The sequence below is a fragment of the Neophocaena asiaeorientalis genome, unplaced genomic scaffold, assembly GCF_003031525.2.
Source record: "Neophocaena asiaeorientalis asiaeorientalis breed wild unplaced genomic scaffold, Neophocaena_asiaeorientalis_V1.1 scaffold363, whole genome shotgun sequence".
NCBI classification, from domain to species: domain Eukaryota; kingdom Metazoa; phylum Chordata; class Mammalia; order Artiodactyla; family Phocoenidae; genus Neophocaena; species Neophocaena asiaeorientalis.
The window spans coordinates 1225346-1252125 of record NW_020172006.1 but is presented as its reverse complement, the minus strand read 5'-3'; the positions used below and the strand labels follow the sequence as shown (position 1 = coordinate 1252125).

Below are 26780 nucleotides of genomic sequence, written 5' to 3'. Positions count from 1 at the left end.
CCCTGACTGCTCCCAAGCAGAGCGCTCTCCGTTCGTACCTCTGTTGGAGTCCTGACCTCAGCACGCTGAGTTACCTGTGTACGTACCTGCCTGCCCTTTCCAAGGATCATGAGATCCTAAAGGACCTGGCACTAATAGGCACTGACATTTATCCACATTTGATAAATGTTGATTGAATGACTGGAAGGAGGAAGGAGAATAAATGCTAATGGAAAAAAAATTGAAAGTGAAGGAAACAAAAGAATGGATTAAATAATGAATTTGATGAGAGCACATGGAAAGGACCTCTGAGTCATTCTTGTGGTAACAAACTGGTTCTGGGTCCAAAATAGGACACATGCTTAAAACCTGTGTTGCATATATATGGAATCTAAAAAAAAAAAGAAGGTTCTGAAGAACCTAGGAGCAGGACAGGAATAAAGACGCAGACATAGAGAATGGACTTGAGGACACGGGGAGGGGGAAGGGTAAGCTGGGACGACGTGAGAGAGTGGCATGGACATATATACACTACCAAACGTAAAATAGATAGCTAGTGGGAATCAGCCACATAGCACAGGGAGATTAGCTCCGTGCTTTGTGACCACCCAGAGGGGTGGGATAGGGAGGGTGGGAGGGAAAAGCAAGAGGGAGGGGTTATGGGGATATATGTATATGTATATGTAGAGCTGATTCACTTTGTTATAAAGCAGAAACTAACATACCATTGTAAAAGAAATTATACTCCAATAAAGATGTTAAAAGAAATAAAGGTCAAAGAAATACCAATAAAAAATCCAAAGAAATTTAAAAAAACACACAAACACCAAAAACCTGTGTTAAATGGGAAAGAGTTTGTTGAGTCACCAGAAAGGGGAAACCTGGCTTCAGGATCCCCTTGATTTAGGACACACATTTCATCAAGGTCCATCTTTTTAACTCTGCTCTCTCTTTGTTGTTCTTAGACTCCAGAGGGTGGTCCTTGCAACTTCAAGCTCTTATCATGCCAACCTTTTCTCCAGTGAAAGAGAGAGCCCACTCTTAGTAACACAAACAAAAGTCCTAGTATTGAATCTTAACGACTGTTTGAGCTGGCTTGGAGCTCATGCCCATTGCTGAACCAATCACTGGATGAAATGTATTAATTGGCTTTATTTAGGTTCCCATGATCCACCCCCTGAAGCCTAGGGTTGGGAGTCAGTTTCACATAAAAGACATGCACTTTTCCATGGTATCTTTTGTGTTTATGGTGTATGTGTACTATCTCACCCAGGATAGAGATGGTTAGAATCCTAGAAGTGTTACGTTAACAGATCATCTGACTGAGAGGTTTTGTTTGCATGTTTTTACCAAAAGAGGGAGCAAATAGACATTCTTTCCTTTTATTTCTTTGGTATACCTTTCACTGAAGAGTTATATAGTGCATAACATCTATCAAGCAGTGTGCTAGATTTTGGAGCTAAAAAAGCCCCTGACCTTAGAATGGACTTGTCTTGTGGTAAGATAAAGTTTATCCTGTGCCCAAGGAACAAGGAAGGTTCATTGGAGTCAGAGAGGATCTTTATTACTCAAATGAATGAGTCCGGAGCATGTAACTATGATCCTAAGGGATTTGGATTTGAGGACTGGAAATAACTTTGGACTAGGAGCTAAGACCTAGATTCTAATTCCTCTATCAACATCACCTACTAACTGTGAACTCAACCTTTCATAAACTCTGTGGCCAGTGTTTCCCAAAGTGTAGTCAGCAGTTCATCTGCATTAGCTTCTCCTTAAGTTCTTTCTGGACCCTAAGCCCTGACTCAGTGGACCAGAAGATTGGGACTGTGATCTCTTCAAATTGTTTAACTTCGATGAACCTCTTTTTCTTCATCTGTAAAAAAAGGGATTTATTTGCCTTGTATCATTGGTTTGAGGATTAAATGGGATAATGGATAGAAAGCACATGGAATCTAGCAGGAACTTCAAGTGCCTTTTTTCCTCCCTCAGAGTGTAAAATCACCATGGTCCAGAGTAGTTGAAGTATACCTAGAGGAAGGGTAGCAGGAAGCCCTTTCTCACTCAGGAAGTGTTTCTCCAGAAATGTGTGACTGTTACATAACCCGCTGGACTCTCTTATTGTTTGCTGTTAACAGTTACGGGCCATAAGTCTAGCTTAGTGTTCTTCATGCTGCAGTGTGTTGGGATATAGTTGTACATCATGTGCTCACAAGTCAGATCAAATTATTCTTCTGTCTTTGTGATTATTTGGGCTGGAACTCAAACTACATCACCACCTGCAGTTTTACCAAGAGAAAGGTGAGTGTGAGTGATGAGTGTGTGCATGTGTTATGGGTGGATTTTTTTATATATAAAGCAAAGAGCTTTTGAAGATGCAAGTATTATGTTTTTAATGTCCCTGACTAATAAGTTCAATTGATTGATATCATCCAGTAACCTCAGTTAGATTCTAATTAACTAACTATAATCGTCACTTAACAGAATTCTCTTGGTTTGTTGGCAGTTTTTGGCTTTACCCTCATCAGAAAGATGGAAGTTAAAAGGACACACCCATTTCTAGGAGTTACACAAAACCCTCTTCCAAGAAATGTCTTGACCCTTCTACAACTTTAGCCACAAGGCATGTGAGATTTGGTATCTGGAAAGATGGTCTGAGGCTCTGAGAAGTCCTTAGTCATCAAAGAAAAGTTCTGTTATCTTTGGTATAGTACCTAAGGCAAGGCAGAAGATTCTGGAGTTTCAGAAATATTTTCAACTGTCAAGGCTGAAACTAAGGGAGTTCTAGTTAATACTTGGTTTTGGAGAAGAACACATCCCTCTGTTCCAAGAATGAATAATCTGATTAAATGAGGTGTTACCATGTCAGATTTTCTTGGTTAAAAATACATAAGGCTCTCATGGTTGGAAGAGACCTTAGTCCCTTTCTTCCTACCGACCCACTGCTCAACTCTCCCTCCCTACCCACTCCTAGTCTAGGCCAGGGGCTAGCAAGCCAATCTTGTCCACCACCTCTTTTTCTAAATAGTTTTATTGGAACACAGCTACTCTCATTTGCTTACAAATTGTTTACGGCTTCTTCCATGCCACTATAGACTTGAGTAGCTGTGAGAGACTGTATAGTCTGTGAGGCTTAAAACATATTTACTCTCTGCTCTTTACAGAGAAAGTTTGCTAACCCCTGCTCTAGGCTAACTGCTCTTTAGTATCTCCGGTGCTGAGTAGTTCTTCAGTTTCCAAAGGATCTGCTTTGGACCGCTCTTTTAGAAAATTCTTACTTACACTGAGCCAAAACTCTGCTTTTCTGTAGCATGCCCCTGCTGGCCCTAGTTCAGCTTTAGTATGTGGGATCATCCAAAATGAATCAAATCGTTCTTCTGTACATTAGCCTCTTATATCTCAGAACACGACAGTCATGACTCTGGGCAAAACCTCACTAAATCCTGGTACCACTGGATTTCAGGACCCTTTACACCACCAGAACTGAGCACAGCACTCCTGTGTGATCTGGCCAGTGTAAAGCTGAACTGGAGTCCACCGAAGTTTTCTAGGTGCCAAGAGCAATAGGAAGAAGTCACGTCTGCATTCTACATGCTTGGAGACCTTGGAATATAACCCAAAGAACAGAGAGAGGTTCGTGAGGGATATGCACTCTCCACTCAAAGCAAGAATGATGCAACTTCCGGGCCCTATATACCCATGGTACATGTCTGTGGTCTGGGTGGTTGTGAAACGTTTTTTTGTTTTGTTTTGTTTTACTGGATTTGGGTACAAAAGGAAAGCAGTCACTTCTGTTTCATCAGAGAAGGTGGTGGCGTTCTGTTAATCTTAGACACAAGTGGAAGGTTCTAACTTTCTTGAGGGTTGGCCCTTATGCCATGTACTTCTTTAAGCCCCGTTGTTGAGTAAAGTGACTTGCATTGTCTTTTGTGCTCTGTCTCCCTGCCATCATCTCTCACTGTTGCAGAGTATTCCAATAGCTTCTTAGTTTTCCTGCCTCTTATGTTTCCTTTCTCTGGTTGGTCTTCCTCATTCTTCCAGTTAAGGGCACAGCAATAGCTATCATTTCTCTGCTAATCTGTTCTCTTCAGTGGCTCTCCATTATCAGTAAAGAAAATATTAAAAATTCTTAGGATGGTGTTGGCTTTCCAGGACAACCAGACTCTTCCTTTCCTCTTTCTTTTCCACATTCAAAAAAGACTGTTCCACATTCTCTGAACCTGTCATATTTTCCCATACCCAGGTCTTGGTCATACTATGTGCTCTATAAGAACTGACCTTTCCTCCTTCTTTCCCCAAACCGTATATCAAACCCTACCTTCTTCACTGTTCATATTCATTCAAGTTCATTTCTCTTTGTTGCTCTCTCTCTCTCCCCCTCTCCTACCCATCCCTAAAGGTTTGATTCTCTGCTTCAGTGGTCTAATAGCATATTGTGTCCCTATTATGGTGCTTATAAAAATCTGCTTTTTATTTTAGGGATATGTGTTCATGTCTTATCTCCCTGAATTGTTGTAAGCATTGTAAGTTGAAAGGAAAGTTTGGGTCTTGCCTTCTTTCTTTATCCCTCAAAGCATTTAGCAGAATTTGTGCTTGTTTTACTGAATACTATAGAAGGAGCTCATTGATCCGTCATGAACAGTGAAATAGCAAGAAGAGTTGAATTGGAAGTAGATGATTTTGAATCTGAGAGACTGGAAGAATCCTGATACCTTTAACCGAAATTCAGAGGAGTTGCTGATGTGTGGTATGCGGTAAGACAAAGGACAAAATAATGCGTCTTTCATGGTGAAAAAACTAAAACTATGAATTGGAAATCTGGGGATCTTTCATAATGATAACTGTTTTTCCAGTTACGTGATCCCAGAATGTCCTTGGGCTGCTTTAGAGTCAATAACTATGTTCTTGACATGTGTCATGCAGAGAGTTTGGTCCTAGCTGCTCTCACACTTAATAATTGTACTTAATTCTCAAATCAGTATTATTAGCTTTGTTATTTTCCCTCTTATATATTTGGTTATTAAGGCTTAAGAGATGTTAAATTTGTCCAAGGTTGTAAAGGAAGAACTAGGACTATAACTTGGGTCTTTTCACTCTAATCTCAAGCTTTGCTTATCGCACTCTGCATCATCTATCTCATTCTGTTCTCATTTCTCTGCCTTTGTGCCCCTTGGTTTGAGTTTTTGTTGATCTGAATTAATAGTGTTTCTTCTGCCTGGCTGGGTTATACCAGGAATTAGGCATAAAGTGAAATAAGTCAATTAGGCTAAGTGAAATAAGTCAGTCACAAAAGGACATATATTGTGTGATTCCACATATATGAGTAGTCAAATTCAAAGATACAGAAAGTCTAATAGTGGTTTTCGGGGACTGGGTACAGGGAGGAATGGGGAGTTAATGTTTAATGGATACAGAATTTCAGTCGGGGAAGATGAAAAAGTTCTGGAGATGGATAGTGTTGATGGCTCTACAACAGTGTGAATATATTTAATGCCACAGAACTGTACATTTAAAATGGTAAATTTTATGTTATGTTTTACCACATTGAAAATAATTTATTTTAATAGAAAGAAAACTAAGCCATAAGATTTGGACATTGCTATGCAGGTGATAGGGAGCCATTAAATTTTTGGATAGTGAAGGGGAATGACATGATCAGAGTTTTACTCTGATCGGAAGATTAAACTGGAATCATTTATAAGTATTAATTTAGGATAACTTAGGTTAGGAAGATATGCAAACAGTCCAGACTATAGGTAACAAGCACTTGAAATAGGAGTGCAAAAAGGCAGGTATGATATGGGCTGTTATGAATGGTGTTGCAGTAAACATACTTTTACATGTATTTTGGTGAATATATGTACACAGTTATTTGAGGTAAGTACCTAGGAGTAGATACAAGGTCCTGAGGTGTATGTTCAGTTTTAGTAAACACTGCCATAGTTTTCCAAAGTGATTATACCAACTCACATTCATCCTAACAGGGTGTGAGAGTTTTTCCACATCCTTCCGCAAACTTACCATTGTCAGTCTTTTTCATTGGAACCACTCTGGTGGTTGTCTTAGTGTTACTGATTTGCATTTTCCTAATGAGTAATAAAGTTGAGATCTGTTTACATGTTTATCGCCATTTGGGTATCTTCTTTTGTGTAGTGTCTATTTAAACTTTTGCCCATTTTTCTATTGAGTGGTCTTATTCTTGCTAATTTATAGGCTTTTTTTATATGTTCTGAATATGAGTCCTTCATTGGATGTATGTATTGCAAATGTCTCTTCTCACTTTCTTGGCTTGGCTTTTCATCCTCTTAACGGTGCCTTTTGATAACCAGAAATTAAGTTTACTGTAGTATAATTGATTACTTTTTCTGTTGTCTTAGTACCTTTTGCATATTCGGGAAATCACTGCCTACCCCAAAGTCAGAAACATATTTTCCTTTGTTTTCCTCTAAATACTTTATTGTTTTATCTTTCACATTTGGGTTTACAATGTTCTGAAATTAATTTTCACATGTGGCGTGACATAAGGATCAAGAATCTTTCTTTTCCCATGGTTATTGAATTTACCTAGTGCCACTTATCAAAAGGACAGGTTTTTTTTCTCCATAGCGCTGCCGTATCATCTTTTTCTGAAATCTAGTGATGCTGTATGTAGGGGTCTGTTTCAGGATTCTTCTGTTCCATTGGCCTATTAGTCTATCTTTTAGCCTCTGCTTTTAGTCTCCTAAATAGACAAGGCTTTCCTCCTAGTGGCTAACGTTGGTTACACCCAAATGGCCGTGGTAGTGGAAGGTAAAATGTCTTAGTTATTTATTGCAGGATAACAAATTACCCCGAAGCTTACTGGCTTAAAAGAGCAATAAATGTTTATTATTTCATGTGGTTTCTGTGATTCAGCAATTTAGGAGCAATTTAGTTTGGTGGATTTGGCTCAGTGTCTCTCATGAAATTGCAGTCAAAAGTGTCTATAGCTGCAGTCTTCTTGACTGGGGCTGACGGATCTGCTTCTAAGAATGGCTCTTTTTCATAGCTGTCAGGAGGCCTTAGTTCTTCACCTTGTGCATTCCTCCTTAGTACTGCTTGAGTGTCCTTACAACATGGCAGCTGATCCAAAGGAGAACAAGAAAGAAGCTGCAGTGTCTTTTATGCCTTATCCTTGGAAGTCACACACTTTCATTTATGCAGTATCCTATTGTTCATCCTTATTCTTTTTTTTTTTAATAAATTTATTTATTTATTTATTTTTGGCTGTGTTGGGTCTTCGTTTCTATGCGAGGGCTTTCTCCAGTTGCGGCGAGCAGGGGCCACTCTTCATTGCGGTGCAGGGGCCTCTCACTGTCACGGCCTCTCTTGTTGAGGAGCACAGGCTCCAGACACACAGGCTCAGTAGTTGTGGCTCACATGCCTAGTTGCTCCACGGCATGTGGGATCCTCCCAGACCAGAGCTCGAACCCATGTCCCCTGCATTGGCAGGCAGATTCTCAACCACTGCACCACCAGGGAAGCCCTTGTTCATCCTTATTCTGAATGAGAGGGGACTACATAAGACTACACTGGGAAATGGATTCATTAGGAGCTATCTTGGAGGTTGGCTACTACACAGAAAAATTGGAGGGCTTCCCTGGTGGCGCAGTGGTTGAGAGTCCACCTGCCGATGCAGGAGACGCGGGTTTGTGCCCCAGTCTGGGAAGATCCCACATGCTGCAGAGCGGCTGGGCCTGTGAGCCATGGCCACTGAGCCTGCACGTCTGGAGCCTGTGCTCCGCAACGGGAGAGGCCACAACAGTGAGAGGCCCGCGTACCACAAAAAAAAAAAAAAAAAAAAAAAAATTGGAGAAGCTGGCTGGTACCTTATTTCTTTGTTTGTTTCCCCAAGGCAGAGACTCTTGTCTGCTATTACAGTGAAGATTTCCTAGAGCTGACAGGTAGCTCGGTAGGTTTAGAAATTCTGGTGACTCTTAGTTCAGTCCCTTTTGTGCCCTCGTGCTCAGGGGTCTGAACTCTAAAGTTTATTTATATTTTCGTGTGATTCCTTAAGAGTCCATCTCCATCCCTGAGTGGGAAAGATTGAGGACAACTGGGTCTGGTTATAATCATTCGCCGGCTATGAACCTTTCTCTCCATGATCTTTACTTCTCTTCTGTGAACTTTCTAATTCTCTTGTGGATAAGTTTTTTTTAATTAAACTTTTTATTTTGAGATAATTTTGGATTCACATGTAGTCATAAAAGTAACAGAGATCCCAAGTACCCTCTACCAGTTTCGCCCCAGTGGTAACATCTTCCAAAAACTGTGCTACAGTATCACAACAAAGATGTTGGTATTGTTACAGTCAAGATCCAGAACATTTCCATCACCACAAGGATCTTTCATACTGCTCGCCTATAGCCACACCCACTTCTATCCCAGTCCAACCCTCTCCTTAACCACTGACAACCACTAATCTGTTGTCCATTCCTAAATTCTTTCATTTCAAGAATGCTCTATAGAGCTTCCCTGGTGGCGCATTGGTTGAGAGTCCGCCTGCCAATGCAGGGGACACAGGTTCGTGCCCCGGTCCGGGAAGATCCCACATGCCGCGGAGCGGCTGGGCTCGTGAGCAATGGCCGCTGAGCCTGTGCATCTGGAGCCTGTGCTCCGCAACGGGAGAGGCCACAACAGTGAGAGGCCGGCGTACCGCAAAAAAAAAAAAAAGAATGCTCTATAGGTGGGATCACACATTATGTAACCTTCTGGGATTGGCTCTGACAACATTCAGCATAATTCTCTGAAGATTCATTCAGGATTTTGCATGTGTCAATACTTTGTTCCTTTTTTTTATTACTGAGTAGTGTTCTATGGTATGCAAGTACCACAGTTTATTTACCACTTACCCATTGAAGGACATCTGGATTGTTCCCATTTGGAACTATTGTAAATAAAATTTACATAGACATTCATTTACAAGTTTTTGTATGAATATGAATCTTCATTTCTCTGGGATAAATGCCCAGGAGTAAAACTGCTGAGTCATATAGCAGTTGCATGTTTAGTTTTTTAAGAAGCTGCCGAATTGTTTTCCATGGTGGCTCTAACCTTTTAGAGTCTCACCTTTTCTCTGCCTCATTGCCAGCATTTTGCGTTGTTACAATTTTTATTTTAACCATTCTAATAGGTCTGTGATAATCTCTTTGTGGTTTTGTGTTTTCCGAATGGCTAATGATATTGAACACCTTTTCATGTGCTTATTTGCTATCTGCATATGCTCTTCAGTGAAATGTCTCTTCATGTCTTTTGCCCATGTCCTAATTGGTTTGTTTCCCTTTTTAAACTATTGAGTGTTGGGAGTTCTTTATATGTTCTCCATACTCTCCTTTGTCAAATATGTGGTTGGCAAATATTTTCTCCCACTCTGTAGTTTATCCTTTTAGCCTGTTAACCGTCTTTTGCAGAGCAAAAGTTTTGAATTTTAATGAAGTCTAATTTATAGATTTTTCCTTTTATGGATTATGGTTTTGGTGTCTAGTCTAAGAACTCTTCGCCTAGCCCTAGATCCTAAAGATTTCCTCCAATTTTTTCTAAATGTTTTATAGCTTTACATTTAAGTCCATGATTCATTTGGAGTTCATTTTTGTATAAGTCCATGATTCATTTGGAGTTCGTTTTTGTATAAGGTGTGAGGCTTAGATTGACGTTCATTTTTCCCCCCCTATGGATGCCCAGTTGCTTCAGCACCATTTGTTGAAAAGGCCATCTTTCCTCCACTAAATTGCTTTTTCACCTTGGTCAGAAATCAGTTGAGCATATTTGGGTAGATCTATTTCTGGGTTTCCTGTTTTATTCCATTGTTCCTATGTGTATGTCCCTTTGCCAGTATCACATGGTCTTGATTTCTGTAGCTATACAATAATTATTGAAATCTAGTGGACTTGTTTCCCCACTTTTATCTTCTTTTTCAAAGTTGTTTTAGCTATTGTACTTTCTTTGCCTTTCCATATATGTTTTAGAATAATTTTGTCTACATCCATAAAAACCCTTGCTGGGATTTTGATAGAAATTGTGTTAAATCTGAACATCAATTTGGAGAGATATACTATGTTGTGTCTTCCAATCCATGAACATGGTGTGCCTCTCCATTTAGGTTTTTTAAAATTTCTTTTATCAGCATTGTATAGTTTTCAGCATACATGTCCTGAACATGTTTTGTTAGATTCACACCTCTTTCATTTTAAAAAAAATGATTATAAATGGCATTGTGTTTTTATTTTCTATGCCCATGTGTTTATTTGCTAGTATACAGGAACAAATCCATTTTTGTATGTTCATCTTGTCAGGCATACCTTGGAGATATTGCCAGTTTAATTCCAGACCACCACAGTAAAACAAATACTGCAATAAAGCGAGTCATATGAACTTTTTGGTTTCCTGGTGTATATAAAGGTTATGTTTACACCGTACTGTAGTCTATTAGCGTGCAATAGCATTATATCTGAAAAACTATGTAATACCTTAATTTAAGAATATTGCTAAAAAATGCTAACCATCATCTGAGCCTTCATCAGTCACTGATCACAGATCACCATAACAAATATAATCATAATGAAAGAGTTTGAAATAGTGCAAGAATTACCAAAACGTGACACAGGGACACAAAGTGAGCAAATGCGTTGGAAAAATGGTGCCAAAGATTTGCTTGACAGAGGGTTGCCATAAACCTTCAATTTGTATAATATGCAATGTCCACAAAGCATAATACAGCAACATGCAATACAATGAGGTACTCCTGTATTTTGTGACCTTGCCAGACTCACTTATTTGTCCCAGGAGTTTTTTCCTAAATTCCTTGGGATTTTCTATGTGGACAATCATGTCATCCAAATAGGGACACTTTTTTTCTTCCTTTTCAATCTGTATGCCTTTTTAAAAATGGAGATACAGTTAATGTACAGTATTATATAAGATACAGGTGTACAACATAACGCCTCACAATCTTTAAAGGTTATGCTCCGTTTATAGTTATTATAAAATATTGGCTGTACTCACTGTGTTGTACAATATATCCTTGTAGCTTATTTACTTTATATGTAATAGCTTATACCTCTTAATCCCTGCCCCCTATCTTGCCCCTACCCCCTTCCCTCTCCCAACTGGTTACCACTAGTTTGTTCTCTATATCTGTGAGTCTGTTTCCTTTTTGTTATATTCACTAGTTTGTTTGATTTTAGATTCCACACATAAGTGATACCGTGCAGTATTTGTCTTTCTCTGACTTATTTCACTTAGCATAATGCCCTCTAGATCCATCAATCTCTATGCCTTTTATAACCATTTCTTGCTTTATTTCCCTGACTAGAACTTCAGCACTATGTTGAATAAGTGGTGAGAGCAGACATCCTTGCCTCGTTCCTGATCTTAGGGGGCAGCATTCAGCCTTTCAATATGACCTGTAATGTTGGTGTTGGTCTTCTGTTGATGCACTTTATCAGATTGAGGAAGTTCCCCCTCTCTTCCTATTTTTTTGAGTTTTTATCATGAATGGGTGTTGAAATGTGTCATATGTTTTTTTTGCATTGATTGATAGGACCATGTGGTTTTTCTCCTTTAGCTTATTACTGTGGTTGATTACATTGATTGATTTTTTTAAAATATTGAATCAATTTCACATCTTTGGAATAAACTCCACTTAGTCATGTTATATAATTCTTTTTATATCTTGCTGAATTCTGTTTGTATTTTACATTTAAGTCCGTGATCCATTTTGAGTTCATTTTTGTAGGAGATTTTGTACAGATGTAAGAACAGTCCTGAAGAAGCTTTCCCCTTAAGAACATACTCAGGACTCAAGTTCCTGTATTCTCCTTGCATTACATGTCAGTACTCCAGCAGTAAATTTTTCATTTCTATATCATGGGGTACTTTCAAGCTGAAGTGCCCAGACTCCTTTATAAATATTTATTACAGGGTCCTGCACTCATCAAAATGAAGGGAACAAGGTGCTGGAAAACTCACGTCATAGAGAATCCACAGCATACCTTTATCTTATTCTCTTTTCTGTAATCCTCTTTTTTGTCCTCCTTTCCTACTTTCTACTGTGAAAACTCAACTTTTTAAATTGCATTTATTAGTTTGAATAAATGAATACACTGATTGAATGAAAAAAAAAAATCAACAGATCTTTACTGAGTTCCCATATAGGCTAAGTACTCTGCCGAGTAACTGTTGGCCACACAGGACCCGAAAATCAAGATGCTCAGAGCTTAAAGGGGAGGAAGACATATGAGCAATCGAAATGTCAAAGATGAGTGAAGAAATGCCACAGAAAGCACGGGTTATTAAGGGAACAAGGGACAGGAGCACCAGCTCTATGGGAAGTTAGTAAAGGCCTTCCAGGAGAAGTGATATTTAACCTGACACTAAGAAAATATAGGAATTTTCCGGATAGATGAGGTGAGGTGAAAGGCATTCTAGGAAGAAGCGTCAGCTTGTGCACAGACATGAAGTCATGCAATTATGTGGCACATTTGGAGAATAATAAGTAACCTGTTATGCGCCTGTAATTTCTGTAAGACCAGGAATTCATGCTGTATCCTCAGCATCTAGGATGATGCCTGTAGCTTAGTAAGCACTAAATAAGTGTTTGTTGGATGGATGGATGGATGGATGGCAGGAAGGAAACATAAATGAGACCAGGGAGATAAGAGAGGTTCAGTGATAAAGAGCCTTGCTTAGTAAATGCCTACCATGAAGATTGAAAGAGGAATAGGAGGAGATTTTACTCATCGTCTACTTGGGAAGAAACAACAAATACTAAAATATCTGTAATATGTTGTGAAAAAGAAAAATGACATGACATGAAAAGTACATTAAAAGTGTTATGATGGTTCAGAGGAAATAGAGGTCCATTTCAGCTGAGGGGATCAGAGAAGTTGTCTTTGGAGCTAGACTCTTTGGAGTTGCTTATACTTAGTTCTGAATTGTATGGTTCCCCCAAAAACACATACGTGAAGTTGGATCAGAGAGTGTTGTGGCAGAAGAGCGATGTGAATTTGGAACTAGACTAGATGGCTTTGCCTGCTCTGTCATAAATTTATCAGCATTTTGTAGGCAGCCATTTATCAGCCTGCACCACTTCTTGCGAGCAGAACCTGACAGGCTCTGATGTTATCTGTAGCAAACGCCTTTTTCTTGTTTATGAGAGTGTCTGCGTGTGTGTTTATGCTTGCACCTGCACACCAGTGATTTGAAGGCAGCTCTTTCTACAGAGACAAGCACTCGGGGGATACATCAACTGAAACACAAGCTTCAATACCTTTTAAAAATGCACCTTGCTTCCCACACACTTTCATTATATGCCTGCACACACATACACACATGCACACAGAGTTCTGTAAGTAGTGGCCTGGGCAAGATTTTAGGTGACTATAGTAGATGGTACTTATATTTATTTCCTCAGCTCTATCCTATACCTTAATCTTCACTTCCACCATGGCTCATCAGGTACCAGTTATATCCCCATGACCTTCTAGATTCTGTAAGGAGTTCACGTAAGAAAATGATTCATTGATTAGTCCAATACATACTTATTGATAACCACCTTTGTGCCAGGCACTATTCTAAACACTGAGGATGCAGCATGGGATAAAAAGAACCAATCCCTGCCCTCTCGGAGTTTACATCCTGGGAGGTGGGTAGAATCAACAAAAATGTGCTGTTTTAGGTGGCGTAAGTGCTAGTGAGATCAGTATAGCAGAGTAAGCGGGAGAGTGTGAGGGTTGGGTGGTCAGGAAAACAGTCTGTCCAGTGATGTGACACTTGAATAGTGACTTGAAGGAAAAAATAAGCAATGGGACTGTCTGGGGCAGGAGTATTCCAGGCAGGGGGAACAACCAGAGCAAAGACCCCGAGGAGGGATTGTGTGGCCAGTGTGGCAAGAGCAGAATGGGCAAGGTGGAGAGTGGCAGGAGGTAAGGAGAGCTGTGGGATGAGGGACTGTCATACTAGGCCCACTTTGGCTTTTACTCTGAGTGAGACAGAAAGCCAGTGGAGACTTGGTGCAGAGAAGTGGCATGCTCTGATTTGCATCAGCACCCGTGTTGAGAATAGATTGCAGGATGAAAGCATAGAAGCAGGAAGACGACCCAATGGTGGACTCAATCAAGTGAGTTAACAGTGGAGGTGTGGAGAAGTGACCAGGTCGTAGATGTATTTTGAACTGTTTGGACCGACAGGATTTGCTGTTGGGTTAGATGTGGAATGGGAAAGAAAGGAGTTGATGATGACATCAGGATTTTTGGCCTGAGCAACTGGAAGGCTGGAGCTGCTTGTAACTGAGATGGGAGAGATTGCAGGAAGAACAGGCTTGGAGGACGTCAAGAGCTCAGTTTTGAGCACCTTAAGTTTGAGATGCCTATTAGTGAGGAGTTGAATGTAAGACTCTAGAGTTCAGTAGGCTGGTCTGGGCTGGAGATATAAATTTAGGAATTGCAGCAGTTAGATGGCTTGCAAACCTGTAAAGTGGAATAAAATAACCTAGGAAGTGGGTATAGAAGGAGAAGAGTCTGAGAACCCAGCACTGGGGCATTCTAACATTTAGAGATCAGGGAGATGAGAAGGAACTAGCACTGAGTGAGCGCTGAAGCCAAGTGAAGAAAGAGCTTCAAAGAGAATGGAATAATAAACTGTTATCAGATGTTGCTGAGAGATCAAGTGAAATGCAAATGTTGAAGTCTTTAAGACCTCTGTTGAGATATTTTAGTGGGGGGTGGGGGGAGCTGGGGGAAGCCTGATTAGACTGCTTCCAAGAAAAGAATGGGAGGAGAGGAAACAATGATTAGTACTATAGAAAACTCTTTGAGGTTTTACCGTACAGAGGAGCAGAAAACTGGGCCATTGCTGGAAGGGAATGTGGGATCAAGTCAAGCTTCTCGTTTTTTTCCTTGGCTGGGAGAAGTTGGGGTCCTGATGGGAATGATCCTAGGAGGGAGGGAAAATGCAGTGATTCCAGAGATACAGTGATGTCCACATGTAGGTGAGAGGGGATGCTCAAGTGGAAGAAGGTTGGCCTTAGACTGGGTGAACTGTCCATGCTCCCTAGTAACAAACTACTTTGCTACAAATGCAGACAGATTGGTAAATTTGGTGATGGAACATGTGTAGATTCTCTTTTGCTTGCTTGTATTTTCTCATACCAAAGAGTAGAGGTGTTGGAGGTTTAAAGAGAGGGAAGTTCGGGACTTCCCTGGTGGCACAGCGGTTAAGGATCCGCCTGCCAATGCAGGGAACATGGGTTTGAGCCCTGGTCCGGGAGGATCCCACATGCCATGGAACAACTAAGCCCGTGCCCGACAACTACTGAGCCTGCGCTCTAGAGCCCGCGAGCCACAACTACTGAGCCCGCGTGCCTAGAGCCTGTGCTCCACAGCAAGAGAAGCCACCTCAATGAGAAGCCCGCACACCGCAACGAAGAGTAGCCCCTGCTCGCCGCAACTAGAGAAAGCCCGCGTGCAACAACGAGGACCCAATGCAACCCAAAAAATAAATAAATAAATAAATTTTTAAAATAAAATTAAAAAATAAAGAGAGAGAAGTTCAAAGACTGTTGCCAAAGAGCAAGAGAAAATCATGGACCAGGTAAATGTAGTAGGACTGTCAGGCAGCCTAAGGGCTCACTTGAATTTAAAGTGAGAGCAGCCAGCGTAGTTGTATGATTTTCTCCAACTACATACGGCTGAATGGGAACAGGCAGACTAGGCTGAGCATTAGACTTAGCCAGGGGTTGTGGTTTCCCAGATAAAGGAGAGGAATGGAGGAAAAAAGCAAGGGAATGATGATAATGATGGATCACAGGAGCAAGTTAGGTAGGGAGGGAAGTGAGGACAGGGATAGAAGGTGAGAGTGCAAGGTGGCAGGATTAACGGAGTGAAGGTCCCGGTAGGATGTAACGAACTGTGATGACAGTCTGATCCTTGGCATTTGCAGTGCTTTAGGGTTGTATACATAGTGCTTTATGTGTGTTTGCATAGTGTAAACCCTATAAGGTAGGTAGGACAGGCGGTGGTGATGTTGACTCTCATTCTATAGATGAAGCAGGATCCAAAGAAGTATGTAGTTTATCTAAAAATCGCACATTAAGTCAGTGGTAAAGCATAGACTCAACCCAAGGCTCTGTTTTATATGTGATGTCTTTTTACCACTTTGTGTGGTGTCTGCTCACAGATTACTCAGTCTCATTGAAGAGATGGAATGTAGAAGACAACATAAGGGAATATGTAATCTAGTGTTAAATTCTATAGTATGACAAGATGTAAGGAGTTTATTCATTCAATAATGTATATTGAGTACTTAGTGTGTGCAGGGCTCTATTATAAGTACTAGAGATATAGCAGTGAATGAGATGGGGAAATCCTGAAGTTATGTGCTTCAGAGAAGTTTTAGAAGGGTTTCTATGTGATTTTTCCAAGGCATCATGATTTGGTAAAAAGCACGGGGTACTGAAAGTTAGGAAACTTGTTTCTCTGCTACTTGCTCTGTGTGACATTGTTGCTTCAACTCACCATGTCTTATTGGGGGACCCCGTCCATAAACTGAGATGTTAGTTTTGCAACTAACCCTGACTGAAAGGTGCGTCTGAGTCTGTATTCTAGCTTAATGGAATAATTGCTCTAAAGTGTTTTAGTCCTCATCAGACTTCCTGACCTAAAAAGTGGGAATGCCACATCTCATCTCATAGTGATAAGACCCTGTTTCCATAGTGAAATGCTGCACTAACACGCATTCTAGTCATCCTTCATTTTTGAAACTCTGGGGAAGTAAGAAACGGAGATAGAGGCCATGCTCAGCCTGCAGGTGCAACAGTCCCCACCCTTAACCTGGTGACATCTGAGGACCTGTGAAAAGCTTTGAAGTAACTAATGACTTTCCACCCTCTTCTTACTCCTTCCTGTTCAGGCCTGGAAGAAACGCTGGTTTATCCTGCGGAGTGGGCGGATGAGCGGTGACCCAGATGTTCTGGAATACTACAAGAATGATCACTCCAAGAAGCCCCTGCGCATCATCAACCTGAACTTCTGCGAGCAGGTGGATGCAGGCCTGACCTTCAACAAGAAGGAGCTGCAGGATAGTTTTGTGTTTGACATCAAGACCAGCGAGCGCACCTTTTACCTGGTGGCCGAGACGGAGGAGGACATGAATAAGTGGGTCCAGAGCATCTGCCAGATCTGTGGCTTCAATCAGGCTGAGGAGAGCACAGGTATGGGAACAAACACGGATCTTTCTCAGAAGGGGCCAGGCACTTCCTGGGAGGGGCTGGGCAGTTGGGGCTAGGATGATGGCCCTCATATGCCTTGAATCAGGAGAACAACCTGTAGCTAAAGGCTTTCCTCTGTGGCAGAGGAGTAGTAGGCAAAGGGTAAGAGTGTGAAGGGGTAGCCAAATATAGAGGGCCTCCTAGCACTAAATATGCTCAAGTGGGAAACAGATATGTTGGGGTTATGATGAAGCTCGAGGTACTTGATGGTGTTTCTTCAAGTACCTCCATGCCACCACATTTCGCAGGTCTGCACCTTTCTCCCCTTCCCTCAGCTCTCTAGCTCTTTGTGCCCTGTTAACTGTCAGCCATCCCATAGGGCAACTCACACCTTTCTCCCTTCTCTGATGCATCTCTGTCCGTTCCTGCCGTCTATTTCAGACCATCCTGCAGTTATCCTTGCCACTTTTTTTTGGCAGGGGGAGATTTGGGATCCCTTGTGATTATTATTGATGTATAATCCAGTGTTCATTATATTTACTTGGGAAGGGACAGTCAAGAGGGGGAGATTCTGATTTGTGTTGGGTTTTGTTAACCTTCAAAAAAAAAGGGTAGCTCAACTTTTCAAAATAAAAGTTTTAAATTGCAGAAACGCTCTTTGACATTTGTTGAGGCTCATCCTCAACTCTGGGATGATTGAAGAGTAGGGTTTTTTTTGAGGCAGATGGAGACCCTATATTAGTAGTTTCCTGAACCTGGTTACATATCAGAAGTAGAAGAACATTTTTTAAATGCTGATGCCAAGGACCCATATCAAATCAGTTAACCAAGAACCTCAGGGGTGGGACCTAGACATTAGTGTCTTTTGAAAACTTCATTCTAAGTAGCAAGGGTCTGGGGCTCAGCATCCGTTTTCTGTACATAAATGAAGGCCTCATACAGTCTCTGATTCATATACCTGTTTTCTAAATTTTTTACAGCCCTTTAAAACAAAAACCATTCCTAGCTCATCAGCAACATCGTCCTCATCTGGAAATCTGTTAGAAATGCAAATTCTTGGGCCTCACTCCAGACTTACTGAATCAGAAACTCTGGGCGTGGAGCCCAGCAATCTGTGTTTTGATCAGCCTGCCAGGTGATCTGATGCACAGTTAAGTTTGAGAACCGCTGGTTTAGATTCTTGCTGCTCAGAGTGGGGTTTGTGGACCAGCAGCGTCAACCTCTCCTGGGAACTTGTTAGAAATGCAGAAGACTTCCACCCAGACTTACAGAATCAGAATCTGTGTATCTTTAAAACTTCTTATTCTGAAATAATGTTACAATTACAGAAGAGTTGCAAAAATTGTACAGCAAGTTCCCATGTATCTTTCATTCAGCTTTCCCTGATGTTAACATCTTGCTTAACCAGGTATAGTGGTCAAAACTGAGCAGTTAACATTGATTGGTACAGTACTATTCACTGCAGTGTATTGGGATTTCACCTGTTTTTCACCAGTGTCTTTATTCTGTTCAGGATTCAATCCAGGATAGCACATTAGATTTGGTGGTTCTGTCTCCAGGGCTCCTCCAATCTGTGATGACAGTTCCTCAGTCTGTCTTGTCTTGTTTGACCTTGACACTTTTAAAGAGTACTGGTTAGGGGGCTTCCCTGGTGGCGCAGTGGTTGAGAGTCCGCCTGCCGATGCAGGGGACACGGGTTCGTGCCCCGGTCCGGGAGGATCCCACATGCCACGGAGTGGGTGGGCCCGTGAGCCATGGCCACTGAGCCTGCGTGTCCGGAGTCTGTGCTCCGCAGCGGGAGAGGCCGCAACAGTGAGAGGCCTGCGTACTGCAAAAAAAAAAAAAAGTACTGGTTAGGTATTTTGTAGAATGTCCCTCCATTTGGTGTTTTCTCATGATTAGATTGAAGTTTTGGGGAGACTACCACAGAGGTGATGTGCCTTTTTCTGCACGTTGTATCAAGGGGCACATGGTGTCAATACGTCTTATTACTGGTCATGTTAACCTTGATCACTTGATTAAGGCAGTATCTGCCAAGTTCCTCCACTGTAAAACTACTATCTTTGCTTTTGTAATTAATAAATAGTTTGGAGGAAATACTTTAATCATGTGCAGATATCCAATTTCTCCTTAAACTTTTGCGCACTAATTTTAGCATTTATCAGTGGATCGTGTTTACAACCATTATTACTGTGGTATTCTAGTGAATTTTTCTATTTCCCTCAGAATCCACATTTTATTAAGATCCCTAGGTGATTTGTATGCACGTTAAAGTTTGAGAAGCTCTGGTCTGGATTATTTGTCCACAAACCTGGTGCCTTATCAGAATCACCCTAAAAACTTTTATCTAACTTACAGGTACTAATTCAGTAGATCTGGCTGAGGGCTGAGGAATCAAGTGTTAAGAGATTCCTCCTATAGAATGGGAGGAATTATTTCCAAATCATATCTGATGAGGGTCTAGTATCTAGAATATAAGAAGAATTCCTACAACTCAATAACAACAAGAAAAAGACAAATGACCTCATTTAAAATTGGGCAAAGGATCTGAATAGACATTTCTCCAGAGAAGATGTACAAATGACCAGTAAGCCCATGGAAAGATGTTGAACATCATTAATCATTAGGAAGATGCAAAGCAATACCACTAGCACTTCACACCCACTAGGATGGCTGCAATCAAAATGTGGACAATGATAACTGTTGGCAAGAATGTGGAGAAACATACATTGCTCATACATTCCACCTCATACATTGCTGGTGGGAAAGTAAAATGGTACAGCTACTGGAGAACACAGTGTGTCAGTTTTTTAAAACCTTAAACCTATGATCCAGCAATTCCACTCCTAGGCATATACTCAAGAGAAATGAAAATATGTTCACACAAAAATTTATAGATGAATGTTCATAGAAACACTATTCATAATAACCAAAATGTGGGCACAACCCAAATGTCCATTAATGAATAAACAAGATGTACGTGTGGCGGAGTGCATGTGTAGTGAGCACTTTTAAGATCTGCTCTCTTAGCAACTTTCAAGTATACATTTGTTACAGTATTGTGAACTATAGTCACCATGCTATATATTACATCCCTAGGATTTATTCATTTTATAACTGGAAGTTTGTACCCTTTGATCCTTACCCATTTCCCCTGCCCCACCCTTGCCCCTGAAAATCACCAATCTATTCTGTTTCTATGAGTCTGGTTATTTTAGATTCTGCATATAAGTGAGACTATACAGTTTTTGTCCTTCTCTGTCTGACTTATTTCACTTAGCGTAATGGCCTGAAGGTTCATCCATGTCATCACAAATGGCAAGATTACCTTCATTTTATGGCTGAATTTTATATATATATATATATATATACACACACACTATATATATATATATGTGTGTGTGTGTATGTCTATAGAATGTGTGTGTGTGTATATATATATATATATATATATATATATATAAATAATGTGATTTTTTTAATATATAGTCACATTTTCTTTATCCATTCATTCTTCAGTGGACCTTTAGGTTGTTTCCATGTCATGCCTACTGTAGGTAATGCTGAAATGAACATGAGGGAGCAGATATCTCTTCCAGATAGTATATTCGATTCCTTCAGTGATATATCCGGAAGTGGCATTGCTGGGTCATATGGTAGTTCTATTTTTAATTTTTTGAATAAACTCCATACTGTTTTGCATAGTAGCTGTACCAATTTATATTCCCACCTACAGTGCACAAGGGTTCCCTTTTCTCCACATCTCTGCTCACACCTCATATGTTTTTGACAATAGCCATTTGACAAGTTTGAAGTGATATCTCATTGTGGTTTTTTTTTTTTTTTTTTGCGGTTCACGGGCCTCTCACTGTTGTGGCCTCTCCCGTTGCGGAGCACAGGCTCCGGACACACAGGCTCAGCGGCCATGGCTCACGGGCCCAGCCGCTCTGCGGCATGTGGGATCTTCCCACCGGGGCACGAACCCGTGTCCCCTGCATCGGCAGGCGAACTCTCAACCACTGCGCCACCAGGGAAGCCCTCATTGTGGTTTTGATTTGATTTACATTTCCATGATGATTAGTGATGTTGAGCACCTTTTCAGGTAGCTGTTTGCCATTTGAATATCTTCTTTGGAAAAAGGTCTGTTCAGGTTCTTTGCCCATTTTTTAATCAGGTTATTTGAGTTTTTGCTATTGAGTTATATGAGTTCCTTATATATTTTTGATATTAATCCCTTATCAGACATGAAGTTTGCAAATATTTTCTCCCATTCCTTAGGTTGCCTTTTCATTTTATTGATTGTTTCTTTTGCTGTGCAGAAGCTTTTTAGTTTAATGTAGTCCCACGTATTTACTTTTGCCTTTCTTGCTTGTGCTTTTGGTGTCATATCCAAAAAATCGTTGCCAAGACCAGTGTCAAAGAACTTTTCCTCTGTGTTTTCTTTTAGGATTTTTATGGTTTCAGATCTTACATCTTTTATCCATTTCAAGTTAATTTTTATGCATTATGTAAGATAGGGTTTTTTTGTTTGTTTTTATTTATTTATTTTGGGCTGCATTGGGTCTTCATTGCTGCATGCGGGCTTTCTCTAGTTGCGGTGAGTGGGGGCTACTCTTTGTTGCAGTGCACAGGCTTCTCATTGCGGTGGCTTCTCTTGTTGTGGAACATGGGCTCTAGGCTCACAGGCTTCAGTAGTTGTGGCACGCAGGCTCAGTAGTTGTGGCTCGTGGGCTCTAGAGCACAGGCTCAGTAGTTGCGGTGTGCAGGATTAGTAGCTCCGCAGCATGTGGGATCTTCCTGGCCAGGGCTCGAGCCCATGTTCCTTGCATCAGCAGGCAGATTTTTAACCACTGCACTACCAGGGAAGTCCTAAGGTAGAGTTTTTGTTTGTTTGTTTGTTTGTTATTTAACATCTTTATTAGAGTATAATTGCTTTACGATGGTGTGTTAGTTTCTGGTTTATAACAAAGTGAAGCAGCTATACATATACATATATCCCCATATCCCCTCCTCTTGCATCTCCCTCCCAATCCCACCCCTCTAGGTGGTCACAAAGCACCAAGCTGATCTCCCTGTGCTATGCGGCTGCTTCCCACTAGCTATCTACTTTGGTAGTATATATAAGTCCATGCCAGTCTCTCACTTTGTCCCAGCTTACCTTTCCCCCTCCCCGTGTCCTCAAGTCCATTCTCTACATCTGTGTCTTTATTCCTGTCCTGCCCCTAGGTTCTTCATAACCTTTTTTTTTCTTTAGATTCCATATGTATGTATTAGCATACGGTATTTGTTTTTCTCTTTCTGACTTACTTCACTCTGTATGACAGACTCTAAGTCCATCCACCTCACTACAAATAACTCAATTTCGTTTCTTTTTATGGCTGAGTAATATTCCATTGCATATATGTGCCACATCTTCTTTATCCATTCATATGTTGATGGACACTTAGGTTGCTTGCATGTCCTGGCTATTGTATAGAGCTGCAGTGAACATTGTGGTACATGACTCTTTGAATTATGGTCTTCTCAGGGTATATGCCCAGTAGTGGGATTGATGGGTTGTATGGTAGTTCTTTTTTTAGTTTTTAAAGAACCTCCATACTGTTCTCCATAGTGGTTGTACCAAGATAGGGTTTTAATTCCATTCTTTTGCATGTGAATATCCAGTTTTCCCAACACCGTTTTTTAAATTTATTTATTTAGGCTCCACTGGGTCATAGTTGTGGCATGCGGGATCTTTTAGTTGCAGCATGTGGACTTCTTAGTTGCAGCATTGGGACTCTTAGTTGCGGCATGCATAAAGGATCATCCAGTTCCCCAACCAGGGATTGAACTCAGACCCCCTGCACTGGGAGTGTGGAGTCCTACCCACTGGAACATCAGGGAAGTCCCCCAACACAGTTCATTGAAAAGACTTTTCTCCTTTGAGTATTTTGGCTCCCTTGCCAAATATTGACCATATATTGGGCCTCTCTATTCTGTTCCTTTGGTCTATGTGTCTGTTTTTCTGCCGGTACCATACTGTTTTGATTACTATAGCTTTGTAATATACTTTGACATCAGGGAGTGTGACGCTTCCATCTTTGTTCTTCTTTCTCCAAATTGCTTTGGCTATTTGGCATCTTTTGTGGTTTCATACGAATTTTAGGATTGTTTTTTCTATTTCTGTAAAAATGCCATTGGAATCTTGATAGGAATTGCACTGAATGTATAGATGGTTTTGGATAGTATGGACATTTTAACAATGTAAATTCTTCAAATCCATGAACACAAGATATCTTTCCACTTATTTGTGTTGAAGTTCTTAATTTTTGATCATGGAGCCCTGCATTTTCAGTTTGTACTGAGCTCTGCAGGTTATGTAGCTGATTGTGCCTGGACTAGATGTCCTGCCCTAGGAATTATGTGATCTTCCTTGAGGAAGGATTATGAGGCCCCATTTTACTCTTAAGTCCTTTGGTATAATTTTTGCTTCCTGTGTGGACTTTTTTGTTTTCCCCCCCAAATCTTTGTTTTTTTAGGCTTTATGGATTTTGGTTTTGTTTTTCATTTTATTTTATTCCTGATAAAGAAATAAAATACTCATGCAAAAAAAAAGAATAAAATAAGAAAGGAATTTTTAAAAAGTGGGAGAAAGAACCCATAGACCCCCTAGTGTCAAAGCTTTCATAAATGTGAGAAATAAGTCCAAGGAATACGTCAGCTTTTTAGGAAATAGGTATAATGGGGTGGAGGAGGAACCAGAAAGCAGATTGCTTTTAAGTGAACTATTCCCTTGTAGGATTAGAGGTGTCCCTACCAAGAAAAACATATCCTTGAGATGTAGCAAAAATTACTCTTGGTGCAAATATCTTTTTTAAAAATCACATATTTAAAAAATAGTTATTTTCTGAATCCCTACTTTTACTATATAGAATTTAAGTATAATTCAAATTCAAATATGTAAAACTACATCATCTGGGCTTGCTTTCTTTGGTGGGAATATTTATTCATTCATACATTGTTCATTTACTCATTCATCAAATCTTCATGGAGCACTCATTCTATGAGAGTCCCTGTCATAATCACTGAGGCTACAGACTATAAAGATGAACCATAGAGTTCCAGCCCTCAGACATCATAGTCTAGTGGAGGGGACAGACATAACCAGACAGTCACAGGGAAATTCTGTAACAGAGGCATCACCAAGGATGGAGGCACCATCCCATGCACCACCATCTCAGTGAGGGAAGAAAAGGAGGGGAAGTATTAAGGGGGTGACAAATAATCAAGTCAGTATTTTTCAACAGCTTTGTCTATTAAACAGTATATTCCCTTTAACTTTTAACCTCATTTTTAAGGGATTATTTTATTAGATGTCTAGTAGTTTAATTACCAGAGCAAGGGTATTATTTGTCTCTGATAGAGGTTTAGGATTTTTTGTGAGATCTTTCTGATGAAGACAAATGGCCTTTTCTTCCCTCTCATAGGAGAATCTGGTATGTAAAAAGATTCAGCCACATAATAGGTTATGTTGTAATTTAGAAGCTGTCTTGAAAGTACATATATTATATCTATAAAACCCTCAGGTAAGGAATGAGAGATTAATCACCCAAGTCAGTGTTTCTTTTCACTGAGAATCAGGGTCTGAGGGAAAGCAGGAAGGAAGTTAACATTTGACTACCTACTTTTGCTTAAGTACTTTATTTCATTTAATCACTTTTATCAACTGTTTCTATTTTTTTCAAATAAAGAAACCGAGTGCTATTTCTTCCCTGCCTAGCACTCCAGGACTAAAACTCTTCTCTGAACCCAGCCTTGGCTGGGTTCACATGGGCTATCCAACTCTCATCTGCCTGAGATTCTTCCTAAATACGACTGCTGCTCTCCTTTTGCTGAGGCTTGTTGAGAACAATCCAATCACCTGGGTGTTAGCGTCAGCACCTGCCTTATGTGAGGAGCGTCCTGCACTGATATCTAACCTTCGGTGGCCACAAAAGGAAATTATAGGAGCTGTGTATTGAGCATCTACTCTATGTAAAATAAGGACTTTACATAAATTCTCACTAAAAATTCATAGTAATCCTTTGAGGTAGCAACAATTTTGACTCAAGGTCACAGCTAGAAAATGATGGAGCCAGGATTCTAGTCTAACCCAGGTCTGACTGTGCATTGTAATATGCTGTCTCTTTGTCCTGGACCTCCTGGAATATGAAAATCTGCCAGAACCAAGCCCCGATAGTTTTGCCCCTGTGGACACCATGTATTAGATTGGAAGCACTCCTTGACCCCTTCCACCAGAGTCCTACAGCTGGCTCAGTTTTCCCTCCTCACCAACCCATATTGCTGAAATCCTTGGGCTCGAATATTCCAAGAATTTAGTAACTTCTAGAGCTTTAATCCAGCCATTAGGCTGTATTGGTGAGTCTGTAGGCTGGGGACGAGGAAGCCTGAACTCACATCACAACTCTGAGGTGATGTGAACAAGTCACTTGATTGAGGCCTTAGTTTCCTTTCTTCAAATAGAGAGAAAATCCTCTTTTCACTCAGTAATTCTGCTTCTCTATGGGTTCATCAACGCAGACCTTAGACCACTGGCAGCCCCTCAAGTTTCATATTTCCCAAAGGAATATTCACACTGTATTCTATGTAGAGGTATCTCCTGGAGCTGTGCAGTCCATACCCCTGCTTGCTGTTGGTCCTGTAGAAATTTCTTCCCATGGGGAGCTTCCTTCAAGCAGATACTCCTTCTTTCCTTTCTTTTTTAAAAAGAGTTGTGATGGGACCCGTAAAAAAAACTTGTGTTTTTCACTTTTAGCTGGAAGCAGTTCTATAGCAGATGGAGTCTTTTTTTAATCCTTCTTGCCACCCCCAGCTTCTTCTTTCTGCTGCCACTCTCCAACTCCTCACGTATTCCAGCCAAAAATGCCTAGGATAAAACCTGTCTAGGATCAAGACCAGACCAGGAGTGCCACTGAGTTCGAATATTGACACAAGTGTGGAAGAAACAGCCTCCTGATAGAGAGCTCTTTCCAAAAGGAAACCGGGCACGATGCTCAGAAAGGAAAGGCAATTCTAAGAATGAATATCAAGATTTCATATCACATACATGGAGTTTGCTTGTTGTTTGTTTGGGGGTGGGGGTGTGTACATGTACGCACAGGCAACAGTAAGAACCCCACCTTCCTCTGGGAATCAAAATAGCCTTCAATCCCCCAAGTCAGGGGGCAGAAAGCTGCTCTGAGCTGTGTTTACGAGCGGGCGGGTCCAAGTCCTCACATTTGTGGCCCTGTCGTGGGCAGCTGTCCCTGACCAGATGTACCACACATAAAAAGAAGCAGCTCCCAGCACAGAGCGTGGATAAATGATTCATGGGCTCAGGAGTCATCCACAGTCAGGAAAGCCCTCACCCCTTTGAATCCTCTAAGCTGAGGGCTTCTCCTTCCCACTCATCCCCTCCCTCCTCCCTCTATGCCGTAGCTGGTCCAGAACCTGCACAGCCCCTTACTCTAACGTGCACTCTGAAAGGCACCCTAGCTGCTGCTGTTTATTTGCTCTAGGATGTTGAATAAGTAACTCTATCTCTTTGAGGTGTTATCATCTGTAA

At 40.9% G+C, this 26780-nt stretch overlaps 1 protein-coding gene across 8 annotated transcripts in view; it reads left to right on the top strand.

Annotated features, from left to right (window-relative positions):
- Positions 1-2121: 2121 nt before the first annotated feature.
- Positions 2122-26780, top strand: part of GAB2 (GRB2 associated binding protein 2) — a 64262-nt gene continuing 39603 nt past the window's right edge. For 2 of the 8 annotated variants that reach the window (XM_024749556.1, XM_024749511.1), the window contains exons 1-4: positions 2123-2277; positions 3440-3678; positions 4591-4730; positions 16900-17200. In XM_024749556.1, the coding sequence (XP_024605324.1) occupies positions 16939-17200 (262 nt within the window). In that variant the 5' untranslated portion in view covers positions 2123-2277; positions 3440-3678; positions 4591-4730; positions 16900-16938. Of the gene's footprint in view, positions 2278-3439; positions 3679-3843; positions 4731-16899; positions 17201-26780 lie in introns of those variants that run through there. The other 6 variants (XR_003003712.1, XM_024749521.1, XM_024749530.1 and 3 more) reach the window with 6 other exon arrangements.